A 22,978-nucleotide genomic window follows, 5' to 3' on the forward strand; every position below is an offset into this window, starting at 1 on the left:
TGTTGCAAAAAATTCTTCAAAAAGTGGGGCTATAAAAAAGCTGCTATTTATCGGAGTAGATTTAATGATTTAAACAGGCGCTTAGACTGGTTAAGGAAGTGTGGAGAAAGTGGCATGGATGTGTCTGATCTGCTGGCTGAGACAAAGAGTGAATTAAAGAGTGTTATAGATGAAAAAGGGAAAGAAATCAACTATCGCACCAAAATAGAACATCTTGAGAAAGATGAAAAGTGCACGAGGTTCTTTTTTAAGAAAATGAATGGGAGAAAGGCTGATATGGATAAAATCATGGATAGGAATGGTTTGTGTGTGTCAGGTGACAATGTGATAAAGGAGGTGAATAGGTTCTATAGCAAGTTATATGATAAAAAATGGATTGATTCTGGTCTTGTTTCAGAAGTGCTGAATGGGTTAGAGAACAAGTTGGATAGTGGAGAATGTGATATTTTGAATGAGGACGTAATTATGGAAGAAGTAGAAAATGTGATGAAGAGTGCTAAAAAGAATAAGACTCCAGGTAAAGACGGATTGCCGGTAGAATTCTATGTGAAGGCGTGGGATTTTCTGGGTGCTGATTTGACTGAGATATGTAAGTATATGTGGGAGAGTGGTAAGTTGTGTGAATCAATGAAAGAGGGGGTGGTTGTGCTTGTGCATAAGAAAGGTGAGAGAAAGTGTTTAGAGAATTGGAGACCTATAACATTGCTGAACGCAGATTACAAAATCTATAGCAAATTGTTGGCGAGTCGTATGCGTGAGGTGATTGGTAGTGTTTTGGTTGAGGATCAAGTGTGTGCTGTGCCTGGAAGAAGTATGAGTGATAACTTATTGTTATTAAGGGATTTGATTGGAGACTGTATGGGAAGGAAACGGAAGTGTATGGTTCTGTCAATTGATTTTGAGAAAGCGTTTGATAGGGTCTCGCATGTGTTTTTGTTTAAAGTTCTGGATAGAATGGGATTTCCTCAAAAATTTGTGAATGGGATAATGTCTTTGTATGATTGTGTGTCAAGTGCGTTTCTTGTTAATGGGTGGTTGAGTGAGAAAGTGAATATTAAGTCTGGTGTAAGGCAGGGGTGTCCCATGTCCCCTGTCTTGTTTGTATGTGTGATTGAGCCTTTGTTGTGCTTGGTGAGACGTGATAAAATGATGCGAGGTTTGTTGGTACCTGGGAGTGGTGGGAAGCATGTGAAAGTTCTTGGATATATGGATGATGTTGTGGCTGTGAGTGAAAGTGTTGCGTCTATGAGTAGGGTTAAGTTGCTTCTGGAGTTTTCCTGTGGTGCATCTGGCTTTAGAGTGAACTGGAATAAATGTAGTTTTAAATGTTTTGGGGATGACAGGGTTAAAATGGAGGGGGGTAAAGTGTGAGGAGGGTGCTATCAAAGTGCTGGGAGTATTATTTAATAAGGACTTGGAAGGTAAGGAGAGCTGGGAGGAGTGTGGATTGCGCATAGAGCGCAAGTTACATTTTTGGCGACTGAGAGACTTGACCTTGAGTGGTAAGATTTTGGTCATAAAAGCGGTGATTCTTCCGATTTTGCTTTTTATTGCAACAGTTTTTCCACCATCATGTAGGAAAATAAAAAGAGTGGAAAAAAATTAGTGTTTACTTTTTTCTGGAGCAGTAAAATAGAGAAACTTAAGAGAGAGAGTCTTTTCAAGGCGTGTCACCATGGTGGCATGACCTTTCCAAACATTGAGATTTTTCTGGGGCTTCAGTATATCAAAACTGTTGTTATTTTGCTGAATAAAGGAAATAAGGGAGCGTATATGGAAAGTTATTCTGCTGGTTGGATGTTATATGGCTTATGTTGGAGAAAGAGGGATGGTAGAGTGCCTGTTGCTTTCAAGTGTCCGGTCTGGTATGAGGTGATTGAGAAGTTTGTGAGGAAGCATGATTTACTGAGTGTGCCGATAAATGATTTTAGAATGGCTAAGAATGTGATGAAAATAATACGCAAGAATGATGTGGAATGTAATATTGTGTGGTTGAGAGGGAATGAAGTTTCGGTTGCATGGAAGAGTTTGGGAACACACGGGATGTCTAATAGAGAAAGGCATATTGTATGGATGTCCTTGCACAATATTTTACCTGTGCGACAGGTTCAGAAGAGACGAGGTCTGACCAGAACTGATGTGTGCCCAAGGGAAGGATGTGGTGGATGGGAGACTGTGTGGCATACTATGTGGGACTGTGATTACGCATGCAGTGTGTAGGTGGGTTGTGTAAGGAGTTAGCAGGTGTGAGTTTTATTGACTGGCGTGTTGCGATGTTTGGAATTGGTGCATGTGGTCATGTGAAAAATAGAATCCTATGGTTAATTATGACTTGTGTGATGCAGAGTTTGTGGGATGTGAGGAATTTAGGAATTTTCAAAGAGAAGCAAGTATTTGTGAATAAGTGTGTCAGGCTGATCCTATCTAGATTATACTTGATTTATAAATTAGACAGCGAAGGCGGTGGTGGTTCTGATGCAGAGGGTGTCTGGAAATTTAAAAAATGGCAGCACCTGATCAAATATCAGTGAATTTTAGTGATGTTTATTGATGTTCAGGATGTCTTTTGTGTATACCCTTTGGTTTGTTATACTAAAATAAATATGAACCATGATGATGAGAGTTGAAACAACGACGTTTAATTTGATGAGCTTATATTGAGTTGTTTATAACTAACCTGAATGGTTTTAAAAAAATAAAAATAAAGAAAAAAAAAAAAGAAACAGCTGTCTGTGGATGGATACCATGTTTTCGCATAGGTGGTTTCCTTCATTGTGTTTTGCATGAAAATAATCTGTGACTAATCTGCATTTAGTGGTTACTACTCACCTGTGTAGTCATATGTGGGAATCTCCTCTTTACACCGCTTATCACCCCTCACATATGTCTCTGTAGTATTAATATGGGTCACATCTTCACCCTGAAACAAATATTGTAAAAGTCACAGACAGATGGAGAAGTCACATCTATGATCAGCTCTAATCCTGCCATCTCCACCGTTCTCATTACACAAGTATAAAACATATAATACTGGTGGATAAAACAAGACTGAGCACAAGACCTTCACAACCAACTACACATCATAGGGGAGATCTCATGACACCTTCTCTCCATCTACCTGATGATCCTGAGGAGCACTGGGATCTTCTTGTTTACAGTCCTGTGGAAGAAGAGGACGGGGACATCTCTCTGGTGTTGTCCTCTTACTGGATAGATCTGGAGGAAACACATACAGGGACTGAATTCATTCTTTACATACAGATAATTATAGGCCGTGTGTATTTAGTCCTGTCTATTACCTGGTGATGTGAGGGGCTGGGGAACCTCAATCATGACGTCCTTGTACAGATCTTTGTGTCCTTCTAAACACTCCCACTCCTCCATGGAGAAATAGACGGCGACATCCTGACACCTTATAGGAACCTGACACATACAATGATACTGTCATCCCCCTGATCCCTTCATAGTGTTACTGTATAATGTCCCAGCATTCCCAGCAGTGTCACCTCTCCAGTCAGCAGCTCAATCATCTTGTAGGTGAGTTCTAGGATCTTCTGGTCATTGATGTCCTCATGTATCAGGGGGTGAGGAGGAGGCCTTGTGATTGGGCTCAGGGGTCTTCCCCATCCCTCAGACACAGGATCCTGACAGCGCTCACTAGAGGTCTTCTTAACTACTGTGTAATCCTGGTTATGGAGAGACACATTAATAAATCTCACTACAGACATTTCCAGAGTCCTCACCTCTCCAGTTCTGTCCATCTGTTATTCCCATTGATAAGAATGATGTAATGTGACGTCATCAGAATCTCTCACCTCTCCAGTAAGCCGGAAGAGGATCTCTAGAGTGAGGTGTAATATCCTCTCCGCCATCTTGTCTCTGTCCATATCCATCCTTGATGGGTAAATCAGGAAAATTATCTTCTGTAGAAGATCTTCACTGAGAGGATCCGATATTGTAGAGACCTGAATGAGAAGATGAGCCGATGTAACATCATAAAAATCCTGTGTAATACAATTACTGGAGATAATAAGGGAAACATATGAAGAGATTTATTATTTTACAGTATTTAGTTTTCTTCTCTACATCTACTAATAAAACCTATATATTTAGGCCACAGACAACAAGCAGTTTCTTCCTCGGAGTCGGCAGCTGAATACGTTCCTCATAGACTCATCTTCCATAACGCTAATTCTCGTCTCATTTCCCGACACTGGAATCGGCATTAGCAATACTGCAGGAGATATTCATTACACGGGACAGGAGAAATAACTACTTCATGATGAGGACGACATCTTCATCTTCTACTACGGCTCTAGAAACATATTTGTCCAGAGTCCGTCACTGACTCCATCCCCACCGGCCGTCTATATGAAGGTTTCCAGTCTTCCCCGCACTGTAATCTTCTATCACGTTAGATCTCAGGTCTGAGTCACACACAGAAGTTTGAGGATTTTATAGAAGATTTTTTGTAAGAACAAGACAGGAGATATCTGATGATATCTCCATGATGAGTAATTTTTCTATGTTTATGATTTTTCTTTAGCATTTTCTTGTAGGCTTCCATATGAAAAACACCAAGAACAACAAAAATTGGGGATGGAGGATTTCTAGGAACATTATACTGTGTGTGCGAACCAAGAAAGGCACCGTACTATTAGACTAACACGTTTCCTTAAAAACCCCCTAAATATAACATTTCTCTACCAACCCCACAATCTGTGACTCTTCGGGGTAAATCGCTCTCTCACCATTGGATTAGAGCTGATACTATGGAGCTAAAGTGACTAAACAGACTTTCTGTCCCCTCCATAAAGGGGCACTTTCCCATGTTTGTCAGAACTGTCCGAGGATTATTAGAGGGGATAGTTTCCCCCAATTAGAAGGGCCACCTGTGGATATTGGGGTCTTTACCTGCTACAGTCCTGGTGTGGAGCCTCCACCCGCAGAGCCGCACTCCACATATATGGCCGCTCTGTGAGCACAGGACCTGTGATGAGGTCACAGGAGGGGAGGAGTCAGGGATCACATGATCAGAGCCCTTATTGTACACAGGACACTGCTGTTCTGGTTGTCATGGGATCCTTGGTGCATCGCTATGTGTAACGGGACTCTTAGTCTGTGTTAGTCTGTTATCAGTGTTCAGAGAGAACATGTTTATAGTACCGGCCAATTACAGCAGTCTGCTATCAGTGTGCCTGTGTGATTAATGTTAGTGAGAAACAAGTCTTATTAGAACTGTGTTCACACGTTGCGATTTTTCGCGTTTTTGCAGCGGTTTTTACCGCGAAAACGCAAAAAAAAGCGCCCCATGCATTCCTATGGGATTCCGCATTGCTGTGCTAATGATGCGGGTTTTCCCGTGGCAGAATCGCATCACGGAAAATATATTCAGTATGCTCATTAATTTTGCGGGATCGCGGAATATATTGTCCTGCTTACTTTCCGCATGTGGCTGTGCCCACCACGTGAAAAGTAAGCAGAACATTTGCGGATGGTACCCACGGTCTGGAGGAGAGGAGATTCTCCTCCAGGCTCTGGGTACCACATCCCTGTAAGAAAAAGAATTAAAATAAAAAAATCGTCATATTCTCACCTTCTGATGTCCCTCGCAGCCTCAGCAGAAGTCCCGTTCCCAGTAATGCATTGCGAAAATGACTTTTGATAATGTGAAAAAAGTAGACAAAAGAGTACATCCACAAAATGTACAATGGGAGGTTTGGTAGATTTAAAAATTTCAGTGACAGGAATCAAAAGTCCCAAGTGTCCAACCTTAGGGTGGGTACCAGCGAATCATCCACGAGTGATTTTTTATCATCGGGTACAAGCGATCCAGAAAGTCTACCAGAAGGGGCCATCGGAAACGTTCAAAACCCCATAAAGAAAGGGCGTCGGTACCAGGCTTGGTCACTGACATACAAGAGGCAGCTCAGACAGAAATAGGAATCACTATGGATATGACGACTACTGACCTTCATTGCAATGAGGTAGCTACTGTGGCTAAAATGGTAGGAGATGGCAATTTACAAATCATCAATTTGTCCAGTTATGTCCTGTCAGATATTGAAGTTTCGGTTTTATCAAAGGGTCTCTCCTTTGCTCCTATGGGTGCTTTGGACAAATTTACTTTAACCAAAGATCATCTGTATCTTTTCTGTAGACAGCTTGCATTCAAAATGCTGTGTCATCAACCATCTGTACTTCATTCGCTGCCATTGGATGAAAGGCAAGTGTTTAATGACCTCCTTGATCTGTTACAGGAAAATGAGAACCCTAATACAGCTTCTGATAAATTGTGGCATTTACCTTCACAAGCTACACCGTCTTTTGCACTTTTTCCCACCATTCAGATTTTTTATAATTTGGTTAGCAAGGACATTGCCAAGCTACATACTACCAGCCTACGAGGTGAGAATTTGGAAAAAAAGGAGAGAATAGCGGTTCAAAAATTAAAAGATAATCCCTCCTTTGTTATAAAGGAGGCAGATAAGGGTGAATAATGTATCTTGTTACCAGGTCTTACCATCTGACCCCACAATTGATTTCAAGAATAAACTTGATTGGCTTCTCATGTCGGCCAGACAAAACAACATCTTGAGCAAAAAGGAGTACACATTCCTAACTACACACCACCCTATTGTTCCCACGCTATATCTCCTTCCTAAGGTGCACAAGTCTATTTCCGAGCCACCAGGTAGGCCTATTGTGGCTGGCAATGGCAGCCTTTTCGAGCGTCCCTGCATATATTTAAACAATTTTTTACAGCCTTTTGTCATTTCTTTAGATTCCTTTGTACAAGATACCTCTCACCTAATCCGGCAACTTCAGGACATATCGGTACCACAGGATACCATTCTTGTGACAATGGATGTGGAATCTTTATATACCTGCATTGGGCACACCTTGAGAATCGAAGCAGTCTCCTATTTTCTGAACCAGCGATTTACAGGTGATCGTCGACACCATTCGTTTTTATTGGATCTATTGCATTTTGTGCTTTCCAACAGCTACTTCACCTTTGACCGGGCCTTTTACAAATTGCCGGTACTGCTATGGGGGCGCACTGTGAACCTTCTTACGCCAACCTTTTCCTTGGTTGGTGGAAGGAGACACAGATGCGCCCCCTGACAGCTTTTCGGAAAAACATTTTTCGTTGGTTCAGATATATCGACGATATTCTGGTTCTTTGGACTGGATCTAGGGCAGAGTGTTTATCCTTTGTGGAACAACTGAATAACAATCATTTGAACATTTCCCTAACAGCCTCTGTGTCAGATGTAGCAGTTGATTTCTTGGACTTAAGAATCATGAAGGTTGGATCCGAAATACAGACCAAACTTTTTCACAAATCCACTGCGACGAACAGCCTTCTCCATTTCTCGAGTTTTCACCCTCGGCATCTAAGGAACAACATACCGAAAGGTCAGTTCTTGCAGGTTAGGCGTAATTGCAGTAGTGACCAAGATTTCCGCAGCGATGCTAGAGAGTTGTCTCGTCGCTTTAAGGACAGGGGCTATCCACGTAAGGTGATTTCCAAAGCTTTTCAGAATTAATTATGTGGTGATAGGTCATCCCTTCTACAACCCAAATTTCGGGGTACGGCAGGCACCATCAATTTAATTACACCATATAATAACCAATGGTGCGAGATTCACAATGTGTTGGCGAAACATTGTGGGATTTTACTCAATTAACCCAAACTGAGACCATTTTTATCAGACAAACCTAAAATAGTGGCCAAAAGAGCAAAACATCTTAAGGATTTTCTTACCACCAGTCACTTCAAGAGACCGACAGTTAAAATTGGTTCGGGTCAGCGTCTAAATGGTTCTTCTTATCCCTGTGGGAACTGTACCATTTGTCCATTTATGGTTGCTTCAGATACAGTCACTCTCCCTATCTTTCCAGGAATAATCAAGCTCAAACAATATTCGAATTGTAAGTCCAAGAATGTTGCCCTCATTTGCTCCTGCCCGAAGATCTATGTGGGCCAGACAGGCCAAGAATTAAGACGTAGAGTGCAGCAGCATGTTTCTAATATTAACAAAGCCAAAATTGACCGAGATAAAGGTAAACCCATTACATCGGTGGCAAACCATTTTCTTGAATATCATGCTTGCAGGTATAATGATCTACGGGTTCTGGTTGTGGATCAAGTTTTGGGAAATATTCGTGGTGGCAATTTTACCAAAGAGCTGCTCCGGCGGGAGGCACAATGGATTTATAATTTGAGGAGCTCAGCTCCAGCCGGTCTTAATGAGGAACTTCTGTTTTCCAGGTTCTATGGCTAAACCTTGCCATTTATTTGTAGGGTCTTTTGGTCATCAATGACTGTATCCTCAATTATGGATAACGGCGGACGTCGTTTGCGGTGAAATCCTCCAGTCAAGCTTCCCTTGAGCTAGTGGACATCTTACCCCAGATGGAGGTTCTCAAGTGTCTCGCCAATTACCTTTCACGACCTTTGCAATGTTCTAAAAAAGGACTTTGTTTCATCAATAGTCATATCGGACTCTAAAATCGTTCATGGAAGCTTTTGTATATTCATAATTGTATTTGTAGTCCTTGTCACATGTCATGTTTTGTATATCTTTGGTGACTAGGCATGACTCCTCTGAACCGATAATGGAACTATCCATCTCGATACCATGTATCTTTTGTGTGGATTATTCCTGTTTTTGATTCCACTATCATGCTTCGTGGTTCAACTGGGTGCCTTCATTTGATTCTTTGGGGGTTTGATCCCCCATATTTAACGGGATTCAGATGTCTCACGACATTCTGAACTTCGATCTCATTACTCACAGCACTATGCCACTTTTATAGAAGATGCAATTTCATATTGAATATATGTACTTTTACTTATGCTATATATACTATATATGGGTATTGTGTACCTTGCTTCTCCCCTTTCTTTGGGAGACTGCTTTGTTATGAATGAGTCACCGTAGGAGGCAAAAACAGAAATACTAGCTAAGTCCAGAAAACCAGAGAAGTTGGCAGCTATCGGATTGCAGACCCCTGAACCTAACAACAACTAGCAGTAGCCGTGGGGGGTTCCTACGGTGCCCTAGACCCCTCGATCACAGCCGGAGAACTAAATAGTCTAAAGACAGAAAGGGAAATCTAAACTGCCCCAGAACAGACCCCAAAGCAATAGGCAGCCCCCAACATATAATGACGGTGAAGCAAGATACTAATGCACAAAGCATGGGCAACAAACAAGGAGAATTGGAACTACTAACACAGGAAAAGAAATATGATGTCATTGGAATCACTGAAACTTGGTGGGACAATACACATGATTGGAATACAAGACTAGAAGGATACAACTTATTTGCAAGAAACAGACTTGATAAACGAGGAGGGGGTGTCGCATTGTATGTTAGAAATGCGTATATCTGCACAGAGATTGAAGCTTCAGAGACTGGGAGTTCTGTGGAAACTGTTTGGGTAAGAATACAAGGACAGAACAATGGAAAGGACACCATTGTAGGCATTTACTACAGGCCACCTGTGCAAGCTGAAGATATGGATGAACTCTTTATGCATCAAATGGCCAAGTTCTCCAAAAAATATGACATAGTTGTCATGGGAGATTTCAACTATCCAGACATTTGTTGGGAATCTCTCTCAGGCAAAACTAACAGGTCAAGGAAATTCTTATCCTCTCTTGCTGACAACTTTATCTTCCAAAAGGTAAAGGAGAAAACAAGGGGAACTGCTACCTTGGATCTAATCCTTATAAACAGGGAGGAAATGGTTGAGGAGGTAAAAGTGGCTGGGACCCTAGGAGGTAGCGACCATGCTATTTTAGAATTTTGGATAACTAGAGGCGGAAGACCTGTGAAGACTCAGACGTCAAGGTTAGATTTCAGAAAGGCAGATTTTAAGGGATTCAGAAAGAGAATTGGAGGGATCCAATGGCTGGATATCCTTAAAGACAAAAATGTCCAGGAAGGATGGGAAATCTTGAAAAATGAAATTCTCAAAGCACAGTTGTTAACAATTCCAAAAAGAGGGAAGAATAGGAAGCATTTAAGGAAACCAGGATGGATGAACACAGAACTTAAGCACATGCTAAAAAGGAAGCAAAAAATGTTTATAAAATGGAAAGAAGGAGGCATATCTAAAGAAGAATATAATGCTGTCTGCAGAACCTGCAAGGCACAAATCAGATTATCTAAAGCTGAAAATGAATTGAGGCTTGCAAGAGATGTCAAAAGCAATAATAAAGGATTTTGGGGATATGTCAAAAGTAAAAGAAAAGTCAAAGATGCTATAGGATTTTTACAGGATGAAAATGATGAAATGGTAAGACAGGATGTTGAGAAGGCTGAACTTTTAAATTCCTATTTTGCATCTGTTTTCTCTCAGAAAGGAAATGTAACATCAACTGTTATTCACTGTCCTATTAAGGGAATAGAAGAATCCAGGATATCTATAAACAGAAAGATAGTGAGGAAACACTTAGCTAACCTAAATGTATTCAAGTCTCCAGGTCCAGATGAATTACACCCCAGAGTACTGAAGGAGATAGCAGAAGAAATTTTTGAACCCCTCTCCATAATCTTTGAAAATTCTTGGAGAACAGGAGAAGTGCCAGAAGACTGGAGAAGAGCAAATGTTGTTCCTATCTTCAAAAAGGGGAAGAAGGTGGACCCAGGCAACTATAGGCCGGTGAGTCTGACTTCTATACCAGGAAAGATCTTTGAACAAATTATTAAACAACATGTATGTCAATACCTGAATAAGAATGAAGTGATTAAACAGAGTCAGCATGGGTTTGTAACTAATAAGTCATGTCAGACTAATTTAATTTCCTTCTATGATGGTATTACTGATTGGGTGGATCAAGGAAATGCTGTAGATATAGTATATCTTGACTTCAGCAAAGCATTTGACAAAGTCTCTCATACAATCCTTATTGAAAAAATGACTAAGTATGGAATGGACAAGGCAACTGTTAGGTGGATTCATAACTGGCTTAGTGATCGGACCCAAAGAGTGGTCGTAAATGGCTGCACATCCAGTTGGAAGAATGTCTCAAGTGGGGTACCACAGGGCTCTGTCCTGGGCCCTGTATTGTTCAACATCTTTATCAACGATTTAGATGAAGGAATTGAGGGTAAACTGATTAAATTTGCTGATGACACAAAGCTAGGAGGGATAGCTAATACTAGAGAAGAGAGAGAGAGGATTCAAAAAGATTTAAATAAACTGGAGAAGTGGGCAGCAACTAACAGAATGGTTTTTAACAGGGAGAAATGCAAAGTACTACATCTGGGCAATAAAAATGAAAAAAGCATATATAGAATGGGAGGAATAGGGCTAAGTGACAGCACATGTGAAAAAGACTTGGGTATACTAATAGAACACAGACTGAATATGAGTCAACAGTGTGATGCAGCAGCAAAAAAGGCAAATGCAATTCTAGGATGTATTAACAGAAGCATACAGTCTAGATCACGTGAAGTAATTATTTCCCTCTACTCCTCTTTGGTCAGACCTCATCTGGAATATTGTGTCCAATTTTGGGCACCACATTTTAAAAAAGACATCAACAAACTGGAGCAAGTTCAGAAAAGAGCGACCAGAATGGTGACTGGTCTGCAAACCCTGTCTTATGAGGAAAGGTTGCAGGATTTGGGAATGTTTAGTTTGCAAAAGAGAAGACTGAGAGGAGACTTAATAGCTGTCTACAAATATCTAAAGGGCTGTCACATTGTAGAAGGATCAACTTTATTCTCATTTGCACAAGGAAAGACTAGAAGCAATGGGATGAAGCTGAATGGGAGGAGACACAGATTAGATATTAGAAAAAACTTTTTGACAGTTAGAGTGATCAATGAGTGGAACAGGCTGCCACGAGAAGTGGTGAGTTCTCCTTCAATGGAAGTCTTCAAACAGAGGCTGGACAGACATCTAACTGGGATGATTTAGCGAATCCTGCTTTGAGCAGGGGGTTGGACCAGATGGCCCAGGAGGTCCCTTCCAACTCTACGATTCTATGATTCTATGATTCTATGATTCTAAGATGAAAAAACACTCACACAGATAGAAAGATAGGCTGAGCAAATGATGGGGCCAAAGCTAACTATATAGGACAGGATAGAAAAGCTGTGTCTGCAATCCTCCAAAACCCTATCAAAACAAGAGCCAACAGACTGATGGGGAAAAAAGCCCTGAAGACGCTAGGCTTCAAAAAGACTATATCAGTACTCAGGTATTTTCTGAAGACAGAGCAAAAAGGAATTCAGCTCACCCCAGCAGGGAATGGCAGAAATCCAGAAAAACAAGGCAAAACAAAACCAAAACACAAATGCAAAAAGCAGAGCAGAAAACTTAGCTTTTGAGGAGCAGGAATCAGACTGGTCTCCTAGAATCCCTCAGGGAAATCACCAGCAAGGCAGAAGGGCGTCGGCTGCCTTATATCCAGTCAGCAATTCCAGTCACCCAGTCATCATCATCCTGCTCAGGTGATGGGTAATCAGCCTCACTACCTTCCTTCACCAGAAGAGGGAGTTCATCAGACCTCAATGGTGAAGGGGAAAATGAACTCACAACAGTACCTCCCCCTTGAGGAGGGGTCACCGAACCCTCATCCACGCCACCAGGGCGATCCCGATGAAAGGCACACACCAATCTTTTGGCCTGAATATCAGAGGCAGAGACCCAGGAATTATCCTCCTGACCATAACCCTTCCACTTAACCAACTACTGGAGTCTCCGTCTAGCCAGACGGGAATCCAGTATCTTCTCTACCTCATATTCCATGTTACCTTCAACCAATACAGGGTCTGGAGGTGCCACCCCAGGAACAACTGGTTCAACAAACCTCTTCAACAAGGACTTATGAAACACATTATGGATTTTAAATGTGACAGGCAGAGCCAAACGAAAAGAGACCGGATTAATAATCTCCAAAATCTTGTAAGGTCCAATAAATCTAGGCTTAAACTTAGGAGAAGCCACCTTCATAGCGATATTTTTTGAAGATAACCAAACCATATCACCAACCTTAAACTGGGGACCAATGGTCCTATGTCGGTTGGAAAACCGCTGGGCCTTTTCCTGGGAGAGAGATAACTTATCCACCACTTGGTCCCAGATGTGGTGCATTCTCTCCACCAGTGTCAACACCTGGGCAGGTAGAAGGCTCCACCTGCCCTGAAGAAAATCGAGGATGAAGCCCAAAGTTACAAAAAAAAGGTGACATCAAAGTGGCAGAACTAGCTCTATTATTTAAAGCAAATTCGGCCAAGGGCAAAAATGAAACCCAATCATCCTGATCAGCGGAAATAAAACATCTCAAATACGACTCCAAGGTCTGGTTTGTTCTCTCCGTCTGCCCATTGGTCTGAGGGTGAAAAGCAGAGGAGAAGGACAACTGAATTCCCAGCTTGGAACAGAAAGTCCTCCAAAATCTAGACACAAACTGAACCTCTGTCAGATACAATGTTCTCAGGAATCCCGTGCAAGCGAACCACCTGTTGCAAAAACAGGGGCACCAACTCAGAGGAAGATGGCAACTTAGGGAGTGGTACAAGATGAACCATCTTAGAGAACCTATCACAAATCACCCAAATGACAGTCATTCTTTGAGAGACAGGCATATCAGAGATGAAATCCATTGAAATATGGGTCCATGGCCTCCTGGGGACCGGCAAAGGCATCAACAACCCACTAGAGCGAGAACAAGGTTTAGACCGGGAGCAAGTCCCACAGGACTGCACAAAATTCCTGACATCACGAGACAAGGCGGGCCACCAAAAAGACCGACTCACCAGATCTCTAGTACCAAAAATACCTGGATGACCAGCCAATGCAGAGCAATGAACTTCAGACATCACTCTCTTCTTCCACTGGTCAGGAACATACAACTTTCCACTGGGACAATGCTCAGGTTTGTCCTCCTGGAACTCTTCCAGAGCACGTCTCAAATCGGGCGAGATGGCAGAAAGAACTACCCCTTCGCCTAAGATGGTAGCAGGCTTGGTCACCACAGGAGAATCAGCAAAGAAGCTCCTAGAGAGAGCGTCAGCCTTGACATTCTTAGTGCCAGGAAGAAAAGACACCACAAAATCAAAACGTGTAAAAAACAAGGCCCACCTAGCCTGTCTAGGGTTCAAGCGTTTGGCCGACTCCAGGTAAATCAAATTCTTGTGATCAGTGAGGACCACGACTTGATGTTTAGCTCCCTCCAACCAATGTCTCCACTGCTCAAATGCCCATTTCATGGCTAACAGTTCCCGATTTCCCACATCATAGTTACGTTCAGATGGAGAGAACTTTTGGGAAAAGAAAGCACAGGGATTCATTTTAGATGTTACAGGATCCTTTTGGGACAAAACAGCTCCTGCACCAATCTCAGAAGCGTCCACCTCTACCTGGAACGGGAGTGAGACATCAGGTTGCCGCAAAACCGGGGCAGAAGTAAAACTTCGCTTCAGCTCCTGAAAGGAAGAAACAGCCTCCGGAGACCAATTCAACACATCAGCACCCTTCTAAGGCTAGTTTCACACTTGCTTTTTTTTGCAGCGCGTTTTTCCCGCAAAAAAACGCATTGAAAAAACGCATACAACTGCTGCGTTTTTTTCAAGCATTTTTATGAGCATGCATGAAAAAAACGCAGCGTTTTTAAGCGTTTGTATGCGTTTAGTGCGTTTTTACCGCGTTTGCGTTTTTTTCCAACATTGGATGTCCCCTCACACTAACCCAAACCATGACTTAACTAACCCTAACCCTGACCCTAACCCTAACCCTAACCCTGACCCTTAACCAAATCATACTTAACCCTAACCCAAACCCTAAACCCTAACTAACCCTAACCCTAACCCTAACCCTGACCCTGACCCTAACCCTGACCCTGACCCTAACCCTTAACCAAACCATACTTAACCCTAACCCTAACCCTAACCCTAACCCTGACCCTGACCCTTAACCAAACCATACTTAACCCTAATCCTGACCCTAACCCTGACCCTAACCCTTAACAAAACCATACTTAACCCTAACCCTGACCCTAACCCTAACCCTAACCCTTAACCAAACCATACTTAACCCTAACCCTGACCCAAACCCCAACCCTAACCCTAACCCTAACCCTAACCCCCCTTAACTAACCCTAACTCTAACCCAAACCCCTAAATTCCATGGTTAAAAAAAAAAAACGCATATGCAAAAAAAACGCATACATGAGCATGCCAGTGCACACATATGCGCATCCATAGGCTATAATGGCCATTTTTAGCGCAAAACGTGCGCATGCGCTTTTTTGCAGGGCCAAAAAATGCAACATGCTGCGTCTGGAAAATACCAACGCACACCCCAAAAAAACGCAGCGCATGAAAATCGCATACATGCGCTTACAAGCGCGCAGGTATGCGCACCCATGTTAAATATAGGGGAAAAACCGCATGCGCACATATGCGTTTTTTTCCAGCGCTAAAAAACGCAAATGTGAAACCAGCCTTAGTCAGATCAGTCAATGGTTTGGCAATATTAGAAAATTTTGCTATAAATTTCCGATAAAAATTAGCAAAACCCAAAAACTTCTGGAGGGCCTTCAAAGAAGTGGGCTGAACCCAATCATAAACGGCCTGTACCTTGGCCAGGTCCATTTCAATAGTTGACAGAGACAAAATAAATCCCAAAAATGAAATCCTCTGTACCCCAAAAAGGCATTTGGATCCTTTGACATACAGGGAATTCTCCCTCAAGATCCGGAACACAGTCCGAACATGTTCCACATGAGAATCCCAATCCTTGGAGAAGATCAAAATATCATCCAGATAGATAATCAAAAATTTATCCACAAAGTCTCGGAAAATGTCGTTCATGAAGCACTGGAAGACAGGGGCATTAGTGAGCCCAAAAGGCATCACCAGGTACTCAAAATGTCCCTCCGGAGTATTAAACGCCGTCTTCCATTCATCCCCATGCGGATAAGATTATACGCCCCCCCTGAGGTCAAGCTTGGTAAACCAGCAAGCACCTTTAACTCTGGACAATAGATCCGAAATCAGGGGTAACGGATACTGATATTTAATAGTAATTTTGTTGAGGGCACGATAATCAATACAAGGCCTTAATGAACCATCCTTTTTGGCTACGAAATAAAACCCGGCACCTAAGGGTGAAGAGGATGGTCTAATATGACCCTTCTCCAACGCCTCCTTAATATAGGATCGCATAGCCTCGTGCTCGGGTACAGATAAATTGAAGAGACGACCCTTGGGAAATTTACACCCCGGGCTCAGTTCAATTACACAGTCATAACTCCTATGAGGAGGCGAAGACGCAGACTCATTCTCACTAAATACATCATAAAAGTCTGCCAAATAGTCAGGAACATCATGCGACTGAGGAGAGGTGGAAAAAACCGGAGCCTCACTAAGGGCACACCGACATCCCCAACTCACAACAGACACAGATTTCCAATCCAAAACTGGATTATGAATTTGCAACCAGGGAAACCCCAGAACAATGGTATCAGGCAAATTATGCAACACCAAAAATCTACAATATTCTTGATGGTCTGGGGCGACCCGCATTACCACCTGGGTCCAAAACTGAGGTTTATTTTTCGCCAAAGGAGTAGCATCAATCCCCCTCAAAGGGATAGGCATCCGCAGAGGTGTCATCGGAAATCCACAACGTTTAGCAAAATCCAAGTCCATTAGGTTCAGGGCTGCTCCCGAATCCACAAAAGCCTTGGCGGAAAATGTGGACAGGGAGCAGATCAGAGTAATTGCCAGAAGAAACTTAGGTTGAACACCACCCACAGAAAACGTGTGTGCAAAACGTTTCTCTCATTTAGGACAGACAGAAATAATATGCGAGGCATCTCCACAAAAAAAAAAAACACAGCTTATTACGCCTTCTGAACTCCTGACATTGCTCCCTGGACAAAACTCTATCACATTACATAGGTTCAGACACTTGTTCAACAGGTGGCAACACCTCTTGTGCAGTCCTGCGTTCACGTAAACGCAGATCAACCTGAATGGCTAATGACATAGAATCGTCAAGACCAGAGGGAACAGGAAATCCCACCATAGTATCTATTACGGCTTCTGACAAACCCTTCCGAAAGAGAGCTGCCAAGGCATTATCATTCCAGGTAGTAAGGACCGCCCACTTTCGGAATTTTGACAGTACAATTCTGCAGAATCTCGACCCTGGCTTAATGCCAACAGGGTCTTTTCAGCCTGATCAATAGCATTAGGTTCGTCATACAACAACCCCAAGGCTTGAAAAAATGCGTTCACATTAGTCAGAATAGGATCATCTGGTTTCAAAGAAAACACCCAATCCTGGGGATCGCCAAGCAGCAAAGAGATGACAATTTTAACCTGCTGCGCGGAGCTCCCTGACGAGTTAGGCTTCAAGGCAAGAAATAATTTACAATTATTTTTGAAATTCAAAAATTTAGACCGATCCCCAAAAAACACATCAGGAGTAGGGATTTTTGGTTCAGCAGCATGTGAATGAGCAAGGTAGGCGGCAATTCCCCGCACTTCTGCAGCGAGCTGCTCCACATGATCAGACAATTGCTTTATCTCCATTGAGAGAAAAAAAAATTCCCCCTACGGCCTCAGAGATATAGAGGAAAAAATATACACACTTTTTTTTTTTTACAATTCCTTCCTGCTATTGAGTACCCTAGGATCTGCGGTATGGCTGGTGATTATGTTATGAATGAGTCACCATAGGAGGCAAAAACAGAAATACTAGCTAAGTCCAGAAAACCAGAGAAGTTGGCAGCTATCGGATTGCAGACCCCTGAACCTAACAACAACTAGCAGTAGCCGTGGGGGGTTCCTACGGTGCCCTAGACCCCTCAATCACAGCCAGAGAACTAAATAGCCTAAAGACAGAAAGGGAAATCTAAACTGCCCCAGAACAGACCCCAAAGCAATAGGCAGCCCCCAACATATAATGACGGTGAAGCAAGATGAAAAAACACTCACACAGATAGAAAGATAGGCTGAGCAAATGATGGGGCCAAAGCTAACTATATAGGACAGGATAGAAAAGCTGCTGTCTGCAATCCGCCAAAACCCTATCAAAACAAGAGCCAACAGACTGATAGGGAAAAAAGCCCTGAAGACGCTAGGCTTCAAAAAGACTATATCAGTACTCAGGTATTTTCTGAAGACAGAGCAAAAAGGAATTCAGCTCACCCCAGCAGGGAATGGCAGAAATCCAGAAAAACAAGGCAAAACAAAACCAAAACACAAATGCAAAAAGCAGAGCAGAAAACTTAGCTTTTGAGGAGCAGGAATCAGACTGGTCTCCTAGAATCCCTCAGGGAAATCACCGGCAAGGCAGAAGGGCGTCGGCTGCCTTATATCCAGTCAGCAATTCCAGTCACCCAGTCATCATCATCCTGCTCAGGTGCTTGGTAATCAGCCTCACTACCTTCCTTCACCAGAAGAGGGAGTTCATCAGACCTCAATGGTGAAGGGGAAAATGAACTCACAACAGGTACCATGGTTACATAGTAACATAGTAAGGCCGAAAAAAGACAATAGTCCATCCAATTTAGCCTATAAAATTCTGTCAGAATAAATCCCCAGATCTACGTCCTTCTAAAGAACCTAACAATAACTGTAAGATTGTATATTGTTACGCTCCAGGAAGACATCCAGGCCTCTCTTGAACCCTTCGACTGAGTTCGCCATCACCACCTCCTCAGGCAGGGAATTCCAGATTCTCACTGCCCTAACAGTAAAGAATCCTCTTCTATGTTGGTGGAAAAACCTTTTCTCCTCCAGACGCAGAGAATGCCCCCTTGTGACCGTCACATTCCTTGGTATAAACAGATCCTCGGAGAGATATTTGTATTGTCCCCTTATATACTTTTACATGGTTATTAGATCGCCCCTCAGTCGTCTTTTTTCTAGACTAAATAATCCTAATTTTGCTAATCTCTCTGGGTATTGTAGCTCCCCCATCCCCTTAATTAATTTTGTTGCCATCCTTTGTACCCGCTCTAGTTCCATTATATACTTCCTGACCACCGGTGCCCAAAATTGTACACAGTACTCCATGTGCGGTCTAACCAGAGATTTGTACAGAGGCAGTATAATGCTCTCATCATGGGTATCCAGACCTCTTTTAATGCACCCCATGATCCTGTTTGCCTTGGCAGCCGCTGCCTGGCACTGGCTGCTCCAGGTAAGTTTATCATTAACTAGGATCCCCAAGTCCTTCTCCATGTCAGATTTACCCAGTGGTGTAATGGTGATTTTGAATCCTTCTTCCCATGTGTATAACCTTACATGGTTATTTATATCCGTCTTTTTGATTGCATGTTATTGCACTTTTTCCAAGCAGTATGAAGATTCCACTTGGAAAAAGTATAATGCGCAACTTTTGTGTTTTTTTTTACGGCATTCACTGAAGGGGTTAACTAGGGTGACGCTTTATGGATGGGATTTTTATGGACGCGATTTTTATGGACGCGGTGATACCAAACGTGTATTTTTTTGTTTATTTAATTTTTTGTTACATAAACCTGTATTTGTAGGGGAATTTTTAAGGCTTTTATTATTTTTTTTTACATATTTTTAAAAACAGTTTTGTTGTTTTTTTACCTTGTCCTTTTATGGAACTTTCACTTTCGGTATATTACATTACAATGCTCCAGCATTGTAATGCATTATACCTATGCTGAAAGCTGCTGACACCATGCTGTGAGCATGGTCTCAGTAGCTTTCTGTAGGTGGATGACCCGGAGGTTGTCATGACACCTCCGGGTCATCATGGCACAGGTCGGGCCCTGCAACTACATAGTGGGGACGCGGACCTGAGGCAGAGGGAGCCCCCTACCCTCTGCCTCCCCCCTGAGTGCTGTAATTGCAGCAGTGGGGGGTGTTAACGGCTAGGGGCAGTGGGGGCGCCACTCCTAGCTGTCAGTGCAGATGCTCAGCCACTGCAGCGCTGAGCTCCTGCACTGAGATCAGGCAGGAGAAGCTGAAATTTCAGCCTCTCCTGCTTGATCGCTGTTGTGCTTGGTCGGTCAGATTGACTGACCAATCACAGCGCTTGGGGTGCAGGGACTGACAGTAAGGGTCCTTGCACCCCGAGCATTGCAAGACTGCTGTCATAGACAGCTGTCGGCACTGAGAGTCTAAAGGCCGTGCACAGTCCATCCTGGTGCGGTAAGTTACCTCCTGCCATGACAGACTGTGCACGCCCATGGACATTAAGGAGTTAATAAGCAACCTTTCCCACATGTCTATTTTTTTATTAGGAAGTTGTAAGGGTTAAAAGTTAAACAGCGATTTCTCATGTTTACAACACTTTTTTTTTTTTTTTTTTTTTAGGGACCACATCACATTTCAAGTCACTTTGAGGGGTCTATATGATAGAAAATACCCAAAAGCGACACAATTCTAAAAACTGCACCCCTCAAGGTGCTCAAAACCACATTCAAGAAGTTTAACCCTTCTGGTGCTTCAAAGATCCCTTAAGTCCTCAAAACTGTTAACAGAAAGTCTTCTGATTCATTGGTGGAACGTGGTCCTCTAGGTGCTTACAACATCAGCATAGCTGTCAGTTGATCCACTTTGTAGGTTTCGGAACGTTCTCTGATACACTTCTGGGGTTGGGTTGTATTTCCTGATCAGGGCCTCTTTTATTGCCTCATAGATTACATCTAGCTCTGGTGGGAGAGCAGCAGAAACTTCCAGGACTTTGCCTCTCAACCCTGGAGTTAGATACTGCGCCCACTGCTCACTGGGTAGATGGTGTTGCCTGCAGGTTTTTTTCAAACCCCTAAAGGAAAGCATCTAAGTCCATATCTTTCTCCATCACAGGGAAGTTTTCCAAACGGAGTCTCCTTAGATTTATGTCCTGTGAGCGGTCAGCTGTGGACTGTTACCCCTTTCGATTCGAGCCATCTGAAGCTTGAAAACGCTCTCCTCCCAGCGTTCTGCAGCCTCTCTCTCAGCCTGTCGGTACTGCAGAATAAGCTGCAGGCCCAAATTTGGATCACTTGTTCCCAGCTGTTGTAAGTCCATAGGCTCCGCAGAACTGGCATTACTGGCACCTCCATCAGGTATCTCTGGTGCAAGAGCTGGCATTGCTGGGTCTCTCCGAGGTGGACTCTCTCTTTGGCCAGGTGCTTCAGTATTTTGCTCTATGTCCTTTCTCGACCAAGGCGCGCACCAGCAGTTCCTTGGATTTGTTGGTGGTCTCTATTCCTCTCTGCTTACAGAGGTCAATCAGCGCCACTTTGCTCTGCTTTTTGTACTGGGCTTCCATATTGATGAACTGCCTTTGCCAAATAAAAGATAGAAAAGAAAAACAGGGAAAGGAAACTGTTTTCAAGTATGTCTAAATAAGCACTGAGTTGAACCTTGCAGAACTGGTGCATTCCTCGCAAGGATACCAATTCTTTAGTAGAGGGAATAATTGCTTAAACCATGCACTAATGCTCTAATATAAATAAATTCCATCCCACCGCTGCCACCAATTTGTCACGTACCCGCTTCTCAGCACGTGACTTAGATTATCCCTTGCAGGCGCAACACTATCTCCTCTCACTCAGTCCAGCATTCAACCTCTGTCCTATGCTGCAATGGGAGCATAAATAATATCCCGACACAGACCACACACCCAGCTTCATACACGCTGCCACCACTCACCGAATACACGAGTGACGAGTCCTGGAAACACTACTACTATTGTCTGCCAATCACTAGGATCATAAACTCTAAGGCTATGGATTCTTTAGCACATACATGGTTCAAACCTATTAAACTTTTAAACTTTAATAGAAAAGGTACAGTGCTTACAATAAAAAAATATGGAAATAAAAAGTGACATACAAATATGCAAAATAAAAGTGAGAAACTTACAGAAATGTCTAAACTTTGCAGTCTGGTATTCTGCTCCCTTAAGGGGGCGACATATGGAATGGCTCACACCAGCTTGGCTGTCTCTCAGTCTGTGAACATTTTTCTTTGTGTAAAGGCCTAATTTATAGATTTAATATGGAGATCAGGTTTCTAGACCAGCCTCTCATGTTAATATTCTAATTGCTGGTTTGTGACTGGATCATGACTACTCTACCAATGAATACATTATTTTTATTCTACACACTCTTTGTATGACATTTCTTTCTCATAGCAAATTAAATTGTCAGGTTGCCATTTGGCATCACACTGCAGAGGCACCAGGTGTGAAATGTTTCCACTTTGTGTGTTCTCAGGAAAGCCCCCTGGGGTTGAAACCAGGAAAACTGTCTATTTCTCAGGATAACATAGGTCATGTCCTTTGTGAAGAGCTGCAGCCTAGAACAGATGCTAAGTTATTGCAGGTCATACATCCATACAAATACATATTTCACTACACTGATATTCTGTCATGGTGGAGAAGCTGGTTTTGGAAGAACAGGGCTTAAAAGTTAAGAGGAGGGGCATTGGGGGCTGAGGGCGAAAGCTTTCTTTGATGTTAACGATCTTCTGCATAAAGAAAGAGGCAAAGTCTTTTCTACAGAAATGAGAGAAGGAGGAGGTGCTTGGGGATGGAGTAGAGATATGAAAGTGTTGAAAAGCTGTTTAGGTTTGTGAGACGGAGGATATGAGATGAGAAGCAAGTTTATTTTGTGGCAGTGAGCGTGGACTTAAACCTGACGAGGGACTGCTTGTATGCAATAAAGTGTTTGGCAGAACGGGATCTCTTCCATCTCCGCTCAGCAACCCTGGATGCCCATCTGAGTTCTTTTGTCAGGCTGGTAAGTCAGGGTTGCCTGTTGATTGTACGAGTTTTGCTGTGTGTGGGGTGGCCGAATTGAGTGCTGCTGTTATTGTGGTGTTAGATAAAGTGGCAGCAGAATATGTGTCATGTAAGGAAGCTATGTCTGTAAGAGGGAGAAGGGACTCAGATAGTGAGTGTAAATTGAGATTTTTGAGATTTCTGCGAGGGTGAGGGAGTTTGTTGAGTGGGGGTTGTGCACTAGGAG

The 22,978-nt window shown here is 42.8% G+C and overlaps 1 protein-coding gene across 1 annotated transcript in view; it reads right to left on the reverse strand.

The window, feature by feature from the left end:
- The window catches only part of LOC141047160 (uncharacterized), a 125,740-nt gene that overhangs the window by 70,983 nt on the left and 31,779 nt on the right, over positions 1 to 22,978 (reverse strand). The window contains exons 2-6 of the mRNA XM_073542117.1: positions 3,816 to 3,965; positions 3,507 to 3,686; positions 3,300 to 3,423; positions 3,119 to 3,216; positions 2,830 to 2,920 (exon numbers count right to left, since the gene is read on the reverse strand). Of these exons, the coding sequence (XP_073398218.1) occupies positions 2,830 to 2,920; positions 3,119 to 3,216; positions 3,300 to 3,423; positions 3,507 to 3,686; positions 3,816 to 3,965 (643 nt within the window). The remainder of the gene's footprint in view (positions 1 to 2,829; positions 2,921 to 3,118; positions 3,217 to 3,299; positions 3,424 to 3,506; positions 3,687 to 3,815; positions 3,966 to 22,978) is intronic.

The sequence above is a fragment of the Dendrobates tinctorius genome, unplaced genomic scaffold, assembly GCF_039654945.1.
Source record: "Dendrobates tinctorius isolate UK_male_01 unplaced genomic scaffold, ASM3965494v1 ptg000126l, whole genome shotgun sequence".
Taxonomy (NCBI): Eukaryota; Metazoa; Chordata; class Amphibia; order Anura; family Dendrobatidae; genus Dendrobates; species Dendrobates tinctorius.